This window comes from Cyrtonyx montezumae, unplaced genomic scaffold, assembly GCF_038088225.1.
Source record: "Cyrtonyx montezumae isolate F1298 unplaced genomic scaffold, pur_monq_1.0 scaffold_29, whole genome shotgun sequence".
Taxonomy (NCBI): Eukaryota; Metazoa; Chordata; class Aves; order Galliformes; family Odontophoridae; genus Cyrtonyx; species Cyrtonyx montezumae.
Window position 1 is genome coordinate 10,220,130 of NW_027072033.1, and position 18,257 is coordinate 10,238,386.

The 18,257-nt window shown below is 38.2% G+C and overlaps 1 protein-coding gene across 1 annotated transcript; it reads right to left on the reverse strand.

Moving 5' to 3' along the window:
* Positions 1-834: 834 nt before the first annotated feature.
* LOC136051230 (endosomal/lysosomal proton channel TMEM175-like) lies at positions 835-15,155 on the reverse strand. Its single transcript, XM_065740560.1, has 4 exons — positions 15,141-15,155; positions 11,766-11,955; positions 2,252-2,393; positions 835-1,677 (listed from the first exon to the last, which is right to left on the reverse strand). The coding sequence occupies exons 1-4, from the start codon at positions 15,153-15,155 to the stop codon at positions 1,014-1,016; spliced, it is 1,011 nt and encodes a 336-aa protein (XP_065596632.1). The 3' UTR covers positions 835-1,013.
* Positions 15,156-18,257: the final 3,102 nt, after the last annotated feature.

The window sequence follows — 18,257 nt, forward strand, 5'->3', positions numbered from 1 at the left end:
TGGACTAGAACTTTTACTGGTTAGCTCCTTATGAGTTTCACTGTTACTTAGCTAGCCTCTTGTGAAAGACCAACTCAACTCCCTTTACTAATGAGGAATACTTATACATGCCAAGAAAATGTCATATTTTATCAGAATGCAGTATCGTGCTTTCAAATTAACAGGACGTTCCTTTCTACAGGCATGAGAACAGACATTAAAAGCATGAGCAATCTAAACCTTTCATTTCAGAGGTAGAGCTGCTTGAGAAGTGAAGACAAATTTATTTAGTCTAACAACTCTTCAGATTTCTTTCATAGGAGATATTAAAACTAGTTCAAATCCTGTATGCGTAGTATATTTTAAATATACCATTTTAAAAAAGAATTTAAGCGAACTTTTGGTCAGGTAGCCTGGGGTACTGCGTACACAATTCAAGTGCACCCTCATGAGATGTTCAAAACAGTTGAAAAGAAGCCTTCAAAATGATTGCTGGCTATGGAGTAGAGACACTGTTGGCTTTTAAAAAAGGGATGAGAGCAGAGACAAATGTATATACAAATGTTCTATTATGGCACACCATCCAGAAAAACAGAGGTGTCCAATCACATCTGCCAAGCCTCACTCCCTATTTATAGCAGCATAAGCAGCTTCTATACGTGTGTTTGGGTACTACACATCAGAGAAAGGGCATTTCACTGGGCATCTGTGTACATCTTCACTGGTTATCACTGCAGTTCCACTTCACATGGCATATATTCTTCCAAAAGGGTAATTTTCAAGGTAGGGAAACATGCTTTCTGCTTTCCCCATTTACTCTTTTCCTCCCTCCTCCCCCCCCCCACCCCTCCCCCAAATTACTGGTTTTGCAGAAAAGGTTTTAAGCATGACCATCTAAAATTAAAATTAAAATATGCTCCAGATATGGCTAACACAGGCTTTAATTTAGGTCAGTATACAGATCACACATCAAGACAACATGACTTAGAAGAACGGAGATTAATATTTTAAATTCACATGCACTGCATGGAAATTTATGGGTGTGTTTCAGCAGGAGACAAACATGCCTCCTCTTCTTCTAACAATACAACCTTCCACCTGGAAAGAGACATCGCAGACTTTATGAGAGTTAAGGAAATTCTAACAAAAATGCGCAAGGCAAGAAAAGCAAATGGGATTACAATCTGCATAAGATGGAAAATTTCTGTGCTAAATTCACTTAACAAGCACGTTAGAAAGAAGGCTCCGAGGCTTACACAAGGGTAGAGAGCCAGCTTGGCAAACATGAAGGCATGCTCCTTGCCACCATATCTAGCAAAAGGATGCAATGTTTCCCTTTCATGGAGGAGGGCTGTAGTCCATATTGCAAACTGAAATATGCTGGCAAAGAAAGTAATAACACAGCTGACCTGAATGGCTTCTATTTCATTGTGTGACTTCTCTGCAAATTCACTGGTCAGCTGGTAAGCCAGTGGAAGACCACCAATGAACGCCAATGAAAGTATATTAAGTAGTCCCATTAATCGTGTAGTTTTTGTTACATACAGGAAAAGTGAGTGATGCACAAACCACAGCAGACCAATTGTCACAAAAGAGCCAAAGTAGGCAAGATAGTTCGGTCCATATTCACTTAAAGCTTCAAGAAGGCTTCCATGAAACTTCTCTCCAACTTCTCTTGGATCAGGAACATTGTCTTCGCTGTGGAAAGAAAACTTACTTTACTTTGCATGTTCATTTTATAAAACACCTCCAGAGCAACAACATTCTATGTTTTTTTACTCTGAGAAGGTAGAGAAGAACAGGCATCCATCCTGTAGTTCTGATTTTTAACTCAACATGCGTATTTCAAATAAAAGTTCTGCAAATAAATGAAATCCAAAAGGAAATCTTAAAAGAAACTGGTATTTCTTCAGGTTAACATAACGAAGTTGCCGCAGGGACTAAACTGATTTTCCTGATATCCTTTTATCTGATTTTTTTTCCCGATTTTCCTTTTATCTGAAAACACAACAAAGCCTAAAGGAAGTTTGTTCTTCAAGAATTCCTACCCCAACATAGACTGATCACTACTGCAGAAATGTATGAGGTTTAAATATCTTTTGTTTGCGCTCTGTCACTTTCTAGCAAATTTAGCTTAAAGTAATCGCTGCAGATTTTAAAAGAGAATGACAGTGAATGTCTGGCTAGCTTTATTTCTTCAAATATTACACACAGACACAAATTAACTTTACAGTTAACAATACAAGTTGTGAGAGTCAGCACAAATCCTTACCATATATCCAAAATGAGCAAGGTTGCTACAATAGCATAGACTCCATCACTGAATGCTTCTACCCGTTCCTTACTCAGAGGCTCACTGAGGTAAAAACTAAAGGTTTCTAATCCATAGACTGCCTCCTCTTCATCTCTGCGGCCTGAAAAAAAATCTGGATGTTTACTGCAGACAAAATCAGAAGTTACAAAACAAAGTAGTTAAAGGAAAAAAAGACTCAAGAGAAGAACAACCGAACTGCCACCATTTCCTCACCTACTGCCTTTCCTGTCCTCTCTCCTACAGTCTTTCATTGAATCTGACAAAACCTTTCTGTAGAAAAAAGAGTGCTGCTCATGCACCCAAGTCAGTCATTCCACCTTTTTTCTGCAGTTATGACTCTCCCTGAAGTTCATGTTCACTTCGGGAGAAGTTCTTCAGGGACAGAAAAATCCTTTTTTTCTCTTTCATGGACAAAAAAAAAAAACAACAGTTCAGATGCTGTGCTATACCCCAGAATGTTCTAACAGCAGTAGGTCCTCAAAAACACTGTGGAGAACTTACACTGTATTGGAAGAAAAAACTCACTGGAGAATGAGGGACACACTGGGACATCAAACCATCTGCTTTAAAATAAATCCAATCTTTGCCCAAAAGTTGTGGCTCTGTAGCTTTGATGGGGCTTTGAATTGCCCAGTTAGCCAATCTGCACCACCTCACAAGTATATATTCAATGAAGAAAAGGCCTGCAGCTTCCAGAAGTGGAGAGGAACTGAATTAAAAAAAGCAAGTGAAAACACGTGAACCAATTCAGCAGTAATTACATTAGCCATCAGACACAGTAGGAGAACACAGCCTTGGCCTGACTGTGGACAGAAGTATCCCTGCTGCTGAAGGCACAGGCAGTATTTGTGCATATTTATTCTCTGGCTCTGAGAATTTGTCTTTAGCCGTTTCAAAGTATGTGTGCTTGCCTAATACTGCTGCTGCATGGTGGGGTCAAAGAAAGTCCCCATTTGCAGTGAAAACAGACGGATTTGTCCTGATCGGAACAGGAGCAAGGAAAGGCACAGATGTGTTACTCTGCTAATTCAACTAGGCAGTGCTGATTCAAAAGATATGAATCGCGTTGGTATTCTTCTGCTAAGTTCTGCTTTCAAAGGGGAAATATCACTTAAAAAAAAACAACAACAACAAAAAAAACTGAGTAGGTTGCATGATACCACCTTCCGCTTTACTGTGGCACCAGCGATGCCTTTTCTCAGCGGAGCTTCAGTAAAGCTTAATCAGGCTGTTCACACGGTAATGCAATTGTTAATTTTGACACAAGGGGGCAGAAAGAACCTAACCACGACCACGAGGGAAGAGTGTTTAGGCTGACTTTAGACAAATGGATTTACACTTTTAGACTAGAGCAGTTAGATTAATAAAGCATGACACATCAAACAGTTGATTACCATAGCAGTGTTTCCATTATATATGTGCTTATTACTATGTGACATATATAATGGAAACACTGCTGGAGAAATATTGGTGGCAAGTTGACGGTTGGACTGGGTGATCTTGAAAGTTTTTTCCAACCTTGGTGATTCTGTGATTCCAGAATCACAGACAACCGACAGTGCTACTGGTTGCCAGAGAACATGGGACCATGCAGTACTGCTGAGAAGAGAATAATGCAGGCACAGAGCTTGTTTCCTGTATTTTTCTGTCCTCATACTCCCTTTTAAGGAAAGAAAAGGGATAGATAACCTGCAGCCAACACTGTATTTATGTGTGTGTGATACTCAAGACAAATCAGAGGCAAAAGTTGTCTTGACTGTTGGGAAGTACCTCACCCACTTCAACACAATGTTAATTGGGTAAGCAGCAACCAGCTTCCCTGGCAGTACTTTAATGACTTTGGTTCCCATAATCATCTGTGCAGTTAACTTCTGATTGCAGCTAAAAGACTAAATTGTACACTTTACCAAAGACAAAGCTGGAGTATGTTAGATAGAGCTGCATGCATTTGATGTGTAGGGCTAATGAATGCTAGAATTTTAACATCTAATGAAAGAATTTTCATGCATTTTTTTTTAGTATATCTGTACTAAAAAGAAGTACATTCTTTAGTACACCTTAGCTACACAGTGTCATTTTAAAAGATGAGTGGGTACACTCATTATATGAACAGCTTGAAATTGTATCTGATTGTTAAACCACCTGTCATTTTCTGTCATATTCTGAAAAGCTTAATACGCAAGCTTCTTGGGTATTTCCCATGTTAATTCTTCTTTCCCAAAGTGGCCATTCCATGCTGTTTTTCAATAGATTGGTCTCTTCAAATCCAGCTCCCTAAATGAAAAGAGAAAAACTTATTCCAGCATTTTTTGTGGTTTAGATGTATCAGAGGGACAATTAGTACTATCCATTGAAAAAAGATGAGTTAGGTTTTGTTTCCTTGCACAACTACACGTTTATAGCATCAAAAAGTAGTAAGCTGATGGCTTCAATTTAAAGCGATTACAGTCAGCTTTCTTCAGATCTATTAAAGACTAATTAATAGAGCTTTTTAAACTTTTTGATGCAGAAGCACTGCGATTGGAGTAACATTCAGGTGCAATTTTGCAAGCATTAATGCATTTTGTGTTATTTTAAGTGTACCACAGATGATTTTCTGATGCTTAGACAATGGTGACCTCAAAAGAAGCAGAGAAAGATGATAATCCAGGTGACTGAGTAACTGTAGAGGTTGAAACTTGCTTATGCAGATGCATTAAATCACTGGAATAGGACTTAATAGCAATTATGATTGGATAAATAGTGAAGATGCAAGGCATCATTATTACTTTTCAGTCTGCATCATGCAGCTATGCTAAATGGTTAGTCACAAGTATCCACACAATCCTTTTCTTATTTTAGACAAGGCATGAAACATTTTCTTCTATCAGTGTCTTCTTATATTTATTCTTCTATTCAACTATTTTTGAAAGTGTATTTAAAATAGATTGCTAATATCTTGCACTAATAGAGATAAAACTTTATTAGGAATAGAAGAGTAAGCAAAGAAGAACAAATACAATTAACAGTATAGCTAATCCATCTCAGAGGGTGAAGATACTGTCACACCTAAGGGATCATTTGTTGATCTCATGATGAACATAAGCTTTATTTCAAATAACACTTTCTGCAATATGATCACATGCTCCTACAGCTAGTACAGTCATTTGTACTTGACCCTCATAGAAAAGCCATGAGTTCTGACTAGGTAAAAGTTATGACAGAATAGAGTATTTTGATGCTGAAATGCTTAGAACTGACAGCCAGCACCATTCAAATAAATTTAAAGGTCATCGGGTAAAATTTAACAAGGAAATATTCAGTTTTAAACTGTTAACACTTGGAAAATACTACCTAGCAATTTAAGTTGCTATAATGCTTGGCATTATCTCAGAATATTTGAAAAGAAAATAAAAAGATATCTCCACTGTCAGTATATATGTTCAGGAAATATTCTAAAAAGAAGCACAAAAGCTTGTCCACTCCAGAAAAAATATTGATACTGCTTGATTCTGAGACATGGCTCCCCTTTTACAGAACAAAAGAACCCCTGTTTTCATTCACATGTTAGCATTTTTCCCCTCAGAATAAAATACAGTAAAAATTCCTGTAGAATATATAGAACAGAACAATAGGAATAGCTCTAAATGGAAAAGGGAAATGAATAATTTAAAGCAGTTCGCTCAAATAATAAGCATATATGTCAACATTTAGCTAGTTTTAAAACTAGTATTGCTGAAAGTGATAAAGTGGTTCCTTGAGGTATGAAATTAGACTCTTGCTCATATATATCTTAGACTTGAGCTCCAATGTCGAATTTTATGAAGCTTTTTGTGAAGGGGTGAATTCACAATGTGGTAGCTTCCTTATTAGGAAAAAAGAAGTGAAAATCAGCCAGGAGATTCAGAAGTTCTTCAGAACTCAGAATTCAGGTCTGTAGACTGACTACAGATTTGCAACAGGCTCTACCTCCTACGGATTCACATAAAGAATCATCAGTTAATCAGGAAAAGAATAAAAAGATGAAAAAATAATAAAATCAAATTACAGCTATGCTGTATGGAGGTCCATCATTGTTCCTAAGTACAGATGCTAAATCTACTTCTCTCTTCCATCCCTCTCTCTGTGAGGATAGCATAATTCCTTCTTTAAGTATGAGGACTAGCATCTGTCTAAAACCTCTGCTTGCTCAGGCACAGAAATACTGAAGAAAGATATAGCTAAGTTGGCTGCAGGGGGTTTTCTTGTCATCACTGATGGTATGGTAGCCTCAATGACTCATGCTTCTGATTACAAATGAATTTTCACTTCAAGACAGCTCATCTCATGGCAGGCTTTTTCTTTTTGTTTTATAAACCCCTCCTCCCCCCCCTTTTTTTTTTTTTAAACACAAGATATTTCAATCTCTTATCAAGGTTTGTGAAAGTATTTAAGAAACCTGTGTTCCTTTTAAATTAAATTTAGCTGACTTAAAACAGGCCACATAGGGCTGCATGACAACTAGTGACAGAGTCTCAGTGTTCAGATTTTCTGATACAGAATGCAGTCTTGAAGAAGCTAGTAACTTGAAAGTGTTGTTTTTTCTTCTGGGCTAATGGCCATTATCCCCTGAAAAGCAGCAGCGAACATTATTCTGCCACTGTCTGGTTCGGCACACAGTTTCTGTGCATGAGAAAGGACAAACTAAAGTATAAAACTTCCTACTAATTTCAAAGGGATTGCTAGTGAAGTGAGGACACCAGAATCTTACCATGGTCTGGCAATTGCCTCGTAAATTGCTGCAACCTAAAGATCAAAGGCATGGAGACTGTACTTAATCTTCTTCAGTAAACACTAGTATTTCTGATGCTCTCCAGATAAGGGATTATGAGGTTTACATACCCTTTAAACAGACTGTTTGGAAAGCCTATCTGTCTAATACTAAATTTTAATTCTACTTCATCAAGCAAGCTACCACCTGGCTAAGAAACTGCAACACAACACACTACCACAGTTACTTGGAGATATAGCATTAAATAATTGACACAAGTCTTACTTAGTACAAGTTGGGACCAGATTTAAGAATTGGCCTTTGTGTATTGTACTGATTGCATGGGCAAGGCAGCAGCAGAAATGACAGCAATATTAGATATATGATGAAGGCAACTTTTGGGAGGTTAGGAGCCAGAAACTTTAATATTATCTGTTAAAAGAACATTAAGAATATGATTTATTTCAGCAAATACTAATAGCATACAAACCTGTGATAGCTCCAAGGCATAGATCAAAGTTTTTTTGTATGATCTCAAGCAGTTCTTCAGATCTGTCTGAGGTTCCATAATGAAACACTGAGATTGCAAGAGGATGACTCAGAGATGGTTGAGGCACCATCCCTAGCGCTGTTCAAGAAGCGTTTAGATGAGGTGCTAAGGGATTTGATTTAGTAGTTCAGTGGGTAGGGATGGTGATAGGAGGATGGTTGGACTAGATGATCTTGTAGGTCCTTTCCAACCTAATGAACCTATGAACCTATGAATCAGACCAATAGCGTAATGATAGCTATAGAAAACATGCATGTAAACCCAAATGTAGTTAAAACACTCCTTCCTTTTGCTTAGGAGAAAGGAAATAGCTATCTCATTTATCAAGGGAAGTTCATATGTACTTTTATATACATAGAAAGCTAGGGTATGTGTTTTTGCTATTTATCATTTTAGCTAAGTCTAATGTTAAGTCTCTTTTTCATTAGCAAATAAGCCAATAATTCTGTCATACTAAATAAAACGTATGTAGTATGTGTGAAATTATACAGCTAATCAATCTGTAGTCTTGCCATATCTAAAGTCAGGCTTGAGAATTTAAGCATGATCTCTCAGAGTTATGAAACAACAACATTCCCGCCTGATTGAAGAATTAAGACAATTATGTATGTGCTCCAAAATACCACTAAAAATGTGCATACTGTGAAGTCAGATGTCTTCTGACACTCCATCTGTGCTCTCCCTATTCCACTGTCCTTTCTTTGTCTTACTGAACACTTTAAGTTTGATCAAATATCAAACACATGCATATATAAAGCAAGAGATCTTCGTCCTAATTGAGATGTCTGGGTGTTACATCACTGATTTTAAGCACAGTCAGCAGACTTCTCTGACCCACAGAGAAAGTAGAATGTTTATAAACACATTTCACTGGAAAAATACTAACAAGATGACTGATACATTTTTAATGCCATAATTTGTTGCATTGGGTTAAAGCTACCTACTTGGAATAAATATGTATATAAATAAGTATTACAAAATGCCTAGACAAACTTCAATGGTTTAGCATTAAGCTTGGGTTCCAACTGATAGCATAACTGTCTAGGTGCTAGTAAAACACCTCTTCCAGCTCTTGAGACTTAGAAGACCCAAAAATTCATACCCAAGGAAGAAAATACTTTTCTTCTGACAATTAAGTTCTTCCTTTTTTAAGCTCTTAAACCAAATAAGCTCTTCTTAGGCTCTTAATTTAAGGTCTTGAATCATATGGTTATTTACTTTAAATTTGTGTTTAGTCAGACTTAATACCATAGTGGAATCCACAGCAGAGAACTCATGGTAAGTTTAGGGTATTGTCAAATGTAGCTTAACTTGGTTTAAGATACAAATAACTTGGCTGTTTAGAACAACACAAACATATCTAACACTGCTAATGTAACTGTGACATGCAGTGCAGTCCATGTTGAAGTGCTGGGAATGAATATGGATGCAGAGAATCAGCTGAAGTGCTCAAGTAAAACCAGTGATAATGCAAAGAGGTACTGGGAGCAGGGGTAGCGACACAGCTGGAGAAAGAACATTACTGAGAACACTCCTTGTTCCAGGTGCTTTCTGGCCTGTGTCTTAGCTTCCCTCATATGAATACTTAATACTTTCCCAATGGGATGACCCATTTCAGGATAAGGCATTCAATTCTTAACTGGAGTGGACCTGAGATTGTAAGCATGTATTCTGAGGTAATGGCCACAGAAGGGTTAGAATGTCTGTTATGTTACTTTCAAAGTTGCTCTTACCTGGATTAATACTCTTTTAGATAGACCAGCTTTCACCAGAGATTTTGCAACCCATTGAGCTGCATATGCTGCTGAACAATCAACGATCAGTGTCTTTTCCAGAAAAAGCGCCTCCACCATGGACTCCCTAATCCCCATAGGTATCAACTGCCAGTCAGATCAGCATCACTATGCAGAATAACTAATTGAACACTCATGAAACACAACAGTTTATCCAATTCCATACTAGGTTATTGGGTACAGTTTTGCTTTCTATTTTCCACAAACACAACTTAATGTTCACTGCATCTGTTTTTAGTTGCAACTGTTTAATGAATGAGCTTTACAGGACTGGATTATTTTTCACTAAACAATGTCACTAAGCAATCTGTTCTTCAATAACTTTTGTGGACTGATAAGAATGTGGCATAACAGTAAGTATTACTGCTCCGTTCAAATTTGCAGTGTTGAAGTACTGATCAATTACTTCAGCCAGTAACACCTGACAAATGCGAAGAATTTAGAAATACAAAAGCCTTGCTGAAGAACAGATCAGATGTGACCTAAGAGGTCAGCAAGATTCACTTACACACGCATACTTCAGAGGAAGAATTCACTTGATAGGGCTACAGCTCCATGTTGCTTAGCATAGGGGTACTGAAGTACTCTAGCTGAGCTCACCAAACAGTTCATTGGTAGCACAAGGACAATTTGGTATCTCTCCTTTCTTCTTCCTGTCTGCCTTTGTCCCCAGTAGTGGAACCCAACACTTTTGCATGGTGCTTGGCCTACTTCCCACAACTTGATGGATGTTTTAACTTCTTCAGCCAGCAGAGAATTATCACCTTTCTATGAGATTTTAAAAAATTGGTGACTACAAGCAGATAAACGAACTCCAGAGTTTCAAGAAACTCCATCTTGAAAGAGCACAAAGTGCATTAATCCACTAACTTTAAATCTTCAAATAAATAATACAAGAGTAAAACTGATATTGATTCCACAATGAAAGCAGTTTCTCTACATCATCACAGTATGATCACAAGCACACCTTGTAGTTTGAGTCCTTCTTTAAACTCCTGTAACAAACATCTAGTGTGTGTGTCTGTTTTTGTTTATTTGTTTTACTGTGAAAACACAGATGAACTTCTTGTCAGGTATTTTAGCACGTAACTGTTATGGTTTGTTAACATGGTATCATTTGTTACATTAGCTGGGGTGCCCAGGTATCTGGCAGGTGCCTCCATCGCTGCTTTTAGTTTATCATATAGGGACCAGACTCCATGAATCAGAATGGCAAGCTTAACCAAGTTCCAGTACGTTTTGAGCATTAAAAGGGAAAAAGCAATGAAATACAATCCCTGTAAGGGCAGTGTTAATAGAAATAGTAAAAACTTTTTTTTTTTTTTTTACTCAAACAAGCTGGCAGCACCCAAAAAGTTTACAAATATCCCAGAAGAACTGGCAGTACGCCTGGACTTCAAGGTTGTGTTTTGCCATACAGCACCTGCAGTACAGATAAGCTTCCTAACAAAAGACAGAGATTCACTCTAAAAGTATATCTCTGCCCGGCTAAGGCAGCTAGTTGTGCCCCACGTTGGGCGGCAAAAAATGTCACCGGTTTGTGGGGCAGTTTGACCCGGTACCATGACAATTGAGGCAGGGGACCCACGGGCCCACACCCCGGGGAAGGGGAAAGGGGAAAGGGAAAAAGGAGAAGGGAGATGGGCCTAGGAACAAAACAGCAGCAACGATCTGAGGAGGAAAGCTAATCTACTAAATAAGATATCAGAAAGGAAAATAACACAATATAATTGGAATTGAGGCAAATGAATCAAATAAAATGAGCAAGAGAGAGTGTCCGATAAACCGAAGGCCTTACGCTAATGCTGAAGGCGGACGGCTGCAACAAACACCCACTGCTGAGCTCGATCCCAAAGAGAGAGTCCCGTGACCGCAGACAGTTTTTATCTTTCCCTCTGGGAGGAAATATGTAAAAATGCAAAGCATCGCAAAGTCCTCTGGGGAATGTAGTTCTTCTCTTCTGAGGCAGGTACACCCAGAACTATCAATGATCCACAGAGTTGGAGCATTAACTCTTTAACTCCCAATACACCACATGATGTTATGATGTGGAATATCAATAAAACAACAAAAAAATCATAAAACCATAACAGTAACTTAAAGGCTGATTTTTGGTCATTTAAAAATACCTCCTGGGAGCAACACAGAGATTTTTACATTTGGCTATCCAAGCATGTAAAACTCAGTTTCAATGCAAGCTGTCCAGTACAAAAAACTCTAGTAGCAGTGACTGAAGATTCCTTAAAAATGTTTATACTTTCTTCATTAAAGGTATACCAGTGCAAGAGAACATTTAGAAACATGTGGCAAAGTTTGTTCAGGCTTTCTGAATCTGAGTCTCTTTATCCTTTCTTCTTTCAAAGTGCCATACCTGAGAACCACCTTCTACAAACATCTCACTTGGAAGGAGATGATAAATTATGCCTTCATCAAGATACTTCTCTGGAATGACTTTGTTAACAACTTCCTCCATTAGCTCCTTCTCTATACGTTGTAGAGGTACATCTGGGGCATGATGTACTGAGATCACAATTGTATGCACTCGTATAGGTTCCACTGCTCCAGGACTCTCCTTATATTCTATAGTGACCTGGAAAGTAAAAAAGGTACTGAATTAAGGCCAGGAACACCCCTAGTACACACTTCTTCATGTAGAACACTAGTCTGAAAGTTCAGAAACAACTTCATAGTTCTTTTCTACAGCAAAAAGAATAAATAAATGAAGGGAAAGGGGAAGAAAAATAATCTATTGTTGCTGATATTTAGTATCACTGAAGGAAAAGAATATAGATTGTGCTAAAGTACCACTAGCAGAAGCAAAGGATATTACCTGTATTTCCACATAGATTAAAATAAAAACTAAAAATCAGTTCCATACAGAAGCCTAGGACTGCTCCTGGCAGAAGCTAAACTCAGTCAGTATTGCATGTTAACATAACATAACTGAAGTTATGTTAACATAACTGTGAGCCTCCAAAGTAAAACCATAATAACATTTGGTGAACCCTGCTGAAATGATTATGTGTGATATGGTGAGATGTATTCTCTTCTACCCTTTGAATGTCTTTTACATACATACGAATACATACATTGTTTCACCCACCCTTAGGGCAGATTTTCTTGTGGACAAATAAGATTTCTCTAGCTTCCTACCCTCCAAACATGTTTGGATATATACACCATGAAGGAATCAGTATATTCACATGTTCTATGCACTGCCAACAAAAGGTAGGGGTGATGAATGTTGCACTGTAACAGCTGTAGCAGTATAATTTAGTACAATTCACTTCCATCAAAGCAACAGAATTTACAAATAAAATACTGTGCTGTCTTGCAGGTGTAACATTTATGGATTCCTCTTCTGCAGATGTCACAGCCTGGAAAAGAGATGACTTTTGAAAGGACTGCCTTTGACACTGCCAAAGTGCATTAGTGTTACAGCATGGCTCAGTGGCTCATCTACTCAGCTCTGTAACACAGCTGTCAGTGGCTCTGACCACTAGTCAGATGCAGCATATACAGAGTTTCACACAAGAACAGGCATGTTTTGCCTGACTGAGAAACTGCTTTAACCACAGTTTTCTTAATCAAAAATTCTGTAACACAGATGTTTATGCAGGAAATAAAAATAAAAACCAACAAGCAAAACTTGTCAGTAATTTGTTCATATTCCTAATCTCCAGAGGAAAAGAAGTAAAAAAACTACAGTTATTTTGAAGGAAACCGTAAGACACTGGCAGAACAGGTTAAACATCCCATATGTGTTACATACAAATGCACCTTGTAAAATCCACCTCACCTTGGAATATGAAAGTAACTCTATCATTTTGAAATATACATTTATTATATAAATACTACATATATGTATGTATTCCAGTTTAGTAGGAGACAGAGTGACTTCTGTTGTTATTCACCCTGAAAGTTTGTAAACTACTATCTATGCACCTACTTTACAAACTGTTTTCCCATCTGGTCTAACCCATAGCTATGTTCCATTTTATTCCAGATACTTTATCCTTGCAGTAAGCTTGTGTGCCAGAAGGACTGTTAAGGCCATACAGTTTCATCAGTGGCATAACCAAACATCAAACCCTGTGTAGAAAAACAGGGAATCAAGCCACACGTTTCCATGCTCTCTTTTAGTTCCTGTACCTCTCTTTTCCACAAAGTACTTTAAAACCAACCAAACCTACAAATACACAGCAGTAACTTGGAGCATGAATATGCTTGAATGCATAACAAGCCTGAAATAACACCTACGTATCTGCATGCACGTCAGTGAGAATTACAGAAGAATCTATTTTCCAAGAGTGATTTAAGCATCCGTAAGAATTCACTGCAAAAGCTTAACAGACATTAAGCTCATAAAGTCTGGTCCAATTTTTCCCCATTCAGGACGATTAAAATAATGCAGCTTGGAGGCAGAACCAGGCTACCAAAGGACTTGAAAGACCAGCACTGCCGTCTACTGAGCAGAAGTTAAATTGTAGCTCTAACCAGTAATGACACTAGCCACAGGAAAAGCCACTTCCAGTGAAGCTCGTGATGGTTATATCATTTGTTGCCCTTGTTTGGTTGGTTGGCTTGCTTTGGTTATGGCAGATTTCGGTTTTTGTTGGTTTTGGCTGATTTTGTTTTTGTTTTGCATTTCTGATGATTAAGAGAATACACAGTATTTAGAAATAATTCTTACACTTAAATTTGTACAGTGCCTATAAAGGAAAGTGTCAGGTCCAGCACAAATTTAACTGCATGTGTGTACATGCCATTTCAGTGTCTAGAATAAAATCCCACTACTTGATCCTCTGCTCCAATGTCATCATTGCTCTTGCCATGGGAAACAGCATTCTTGACCTCTTTACACTGTTGTTCAAAGGCCACTAAAACTGTGCAAGTCTTATGGTCCAGTCTTAGTGAAGGAAATTTAAGGAAGTGAGGTCATTCATTCTTGAGAGTTTACTATCTGATAAAGAAGCTTTTGGGGATCACCTAGTTACCTTGGCTAAGACATTAATAAATCTAAGTATATAACTTTCCAGTTATATAACTAACTTTACCATCATGTTTTTGGTTTTGTACTGCTAACAGAAGCAGACAATATTGGCATTTTGTTTTTACAGTGTTAGGATGCTGGACTTGAAACAAGCTCTTTAAACTGACATGTCAAGTGTAATCCTAGCTGCTCCAAACAGTGTTGTGATAGTGCTTATATACATACGCCTAGGGTTCAAACCATATGTGGAAAATGTTATTAGAAATTGTTACTCTTTTGTTGTTGCAAGTGCTGTAATTGGAGAAAAACTGCAAGTAATGTATGAAAAGGGAAGACTGAAGGAAAATAGCCATGCAAGGGATTAAACTGCTGAAATTAATCTACCATGGAAAAATTTTTAAGAACAGGAAGGATTCTCTTATTGGCATTAAATTCAAATTTTGTAGGCTTATTCACCCCAAGAACAAGGATCATCAAGGCTTAAGCTTTCACTGTATAAACCTGTAGATGTATCAACTACTAATGGACAATTGATCAAACATTAGTTTTTATGCATCAGAGGAGAAAGAAGTAGATAGTCTTTTCAAGAGTAAATGTTTTGTTAATATACAATGTTCAAGTAGCTTCTTCAGCATCAGCACAAAAATGTTTATTAACAGCTGTGCAGTTTTCTTGTAGGTCTGGATGCACATTTAATTATATTTTTAAGAAGACCATAATAACAAAACTTTGGCCACACACAGAAGATACCCAACAGTGAATGAAAAAAGGATTTCACTCACATTCAGAAGAGTCATCATACCCTATCCTGTTAAGGGTCTCTATTACTATTTGATGGTAATCTACTATAGCCTGGGATGTGATCTCTCCAAAAAGCAAAATCATTCCAGTTTTTGCCACGCATTCTGTAGGGGAAAAAAAATAAAAATAAATTTTAAAAATGAAGAATGAAAGAAAAAGAAGGTAAGAATTCTTCTTCTGCTATTTTTACAATAGCACAAGATGATGATGAATGTTTTCTAAACAAAAGATTGCTTATTGAAGAAACTCAGAGAAATGCCTTAGCTTAAGTTTACACCTGTGTACCTATTCTTTCTCTTCTACTGATACTAACATAAAAATCACTTTGAGCTTCTATGCAATTATCCTATATCCATAGCAGCCAGCAGCTAACATCTGTAAGGACAGGTTTAGTATATAGAGTTATATCTCCAAATGCTTTCCATCAATTTCAGCTCAGGGACATAATTTATTAACAGATGGTATTACTATCTTTGACAGATTTTTGTTACACTAATTCACCAAGTTGCCCTTGGCAACCATGAAAACTTCTAGCATTTACAGCAACTGGAATTGGAAAGCGCCACAACTACATTACCTATTCTATGTAGAATCATTCCATATTTCAAGCATTGTTGCAATCTTCAAATTTCATAGAATCACAGAGTTGGAAGGTACCCTTAAAGGACATCTAATCCAACTCTCCTACAGTGAATAGGGACATGTTCTCCATTTGCTGTTAAAACATAGAGCAATCAATCACAAAAGGATCACCACAACTATACATCCTAGAATTATATAGCTTTATTTCATATCCCATTCAATCCTCTCTTTTTTGGACTGAGTAGTCTAAACTATTCACTGGCAGATATTGTATGGCAGTGTTGTTAGCCCTCCCAGTACTTTTACCTTCCTATAGGGAAGATATAAACAAATAGAAATAAACAAAACCACACCCATTATTCAAGAGTGGCACCCATGGATTTACTTACTAGCTTAATTATGTTATGTGTTCCATTATCCATTAACTTTATGGAAATCCCAAACACTTAGTACTACAACTGAGGACTGACTCTGTTAACAAAAATATCTGCCTTTTACTACCCCAAGATCATACCTCTGAGAGCTTGCAATGAACCCAAAATCTAACCTATTATACCTGTGGTTAAATGTGCTCTCTTTCCCCATATATCAGCCTACACTGAATTTCATCCTTCAGTTTTAGCATCCAGTGATCATCTCATTTGAATAATTGCATTTGTTTTCAAGAGTAAGTATTAAAGGCAGAAATATGTTATAAAATCACACAAGTATGGACTACAGTATCACAGGATAACACTCCAAGAATGCTTCACCAGTTGGTTATTCATGAACAGATTCTATTTCTACATGTATTACATATTGTCAACGGTTTACGGGCAGGTTTGGCCCAGTTCCATGACGATTGGTGCGGGGGACCCACGGACCCACACCCCAGGAAAGGGGAAGGGGAAAAAGGAAAAGGGAAAACGGAGATGGGCCTAGAACAAAACAGCAGCAACAATCTGAGGAGGAAAGCTAATTTACTAAATAGATATTGGAAAGCAAAATAACACAATATAATACAATATAATTGGAATTAAAGCTAATAAATCAAATAAAATGAGCAAGAGAGAGAGTGTCCGATAAACCGAAGGCCTTACGCTAACGCTGAAGGCGGATAGCAGTGAGCACCCACTGCTGAGTCCATCCCAAAGGAAAGAGAGTGTCCCGTGACCGCAGACAGTTTTTATCTTTCCCTCTGAGCGTAAACACGTAAGAACGCAAAGCATCACAAAGTCCTCTGGGGAATGGAGTTCTTCTTCTCTTCTGAGACAGGTATACCTGGAACTATCGATGATCCATGGAGCTGGAGCATTAACTCTTTAACTCTAAATGCACTACATGATGTTATGATGTGGAATACCAGTACCAAAAATCACAAAACCATGACACATATTAATTGCATTCCCCAAATCATCATCTTATCCTCTCCCAATGATTTCCCAACATGTATTGCCTTATTTGGAAGTCTTGGATGTCATCTGGTGCTCTTCTCATGTATAAATGCTCCACTGCTAGTCCTTGGGTGGTTGTTGCCTCCAACACAATTGTCTATCTTTAATCTGCTGATTCACCTTCCACAATTGGCTCATATACATGTGAGATGTCATGCAGACTGCTATCATCCCAAGATGACTGAAAAATGCAAGGACAACTGGAGAAGTCTCTGTACACACAGATAAGTAAAATAAAGGGGAGTGACTTACCACTGTCACATTTTGGGGTCTTGGTGGACAAGAAACTGGACATGAGCCAGCAGTGCACACTTGCAGCCCAGAAGGCCAACTACATCCTGGGATGCATTAAAAAAGGGGTGGCCAGCAGGGAGAGGAAGGTGATTGTCCCCCCTCTACTCAGCTCTTGTGAGGCCCCATCTGAAGTCCAGGCCTGGGGCCCCCAGCACAAGAAAGATGCAGAGCTCTTGGAATGGGTCCAGATGAAGGCCGCTAAAATGATCAGAGGGCTGAGGAAAGGCTGAGGGAGCTGGGCTTGTTTAGTTTGGAGAAGACCTCAAGGAGATCTCATTGTGGCCTTCTAGTACTTGAAAGGAACATATAAACAGGAAGAGGAATGACTGTTTACACGGGCTGATAGGGATACGACAAAGGAGAATGGTATTAATATTAGACAGGGGAGATTTAGGTTAGATGTTAGGAAGTTTTCTACTCAGAGGGTGGTGACACACTGGAACAGGTTGCCCAGAGGTTGTGGATGCCCCATCCCTGGAGGCATTCAAGGCAAGGCTCTTGGCAGCCTGGTCTACAGGTTGGCAACCCTGCCCATGGCATCGGGGTTGAAAGTAGGTATCTTTGAGGTCCTTTTCAACCCAGGCCATTCTATGCTTCTATGATTTTAGTTCTGATTTATATATGAGTTCAGATTTTATAATTCTGCCTGGTGTACAGATCCTGGCTTCCTTTGACATTTGTCAGTGATAAGGACTCAACAAAACTGGCAGACAGTTTTTCTCTGTTGTGTGTTTGTCTAGTTAAAGCAGCCTTCTGACTTGCTCTGCCATCTAAAATGCTACGTCACAA

Excerpts from the sequence above, each read along its gene's own strand:
- LOC136051230 (XM_065740560.1), bottom strand. Across the intron at positions 2,394-11,765 it reads AATTTATCATCTCCTTCCAA|GCCGCAGAGATGAAGAGGAG; the intron begins GTGAGATGTTTG and ends ATTTTTTTTCAG. Across the intron at positions 1,678-2,251 it reads TTGCTCATTTTGGATATATG|CGAAGACAATGTTCCTGATC; the intron begins GTAAGGATTTGT and ends TTCTTTCCACAG.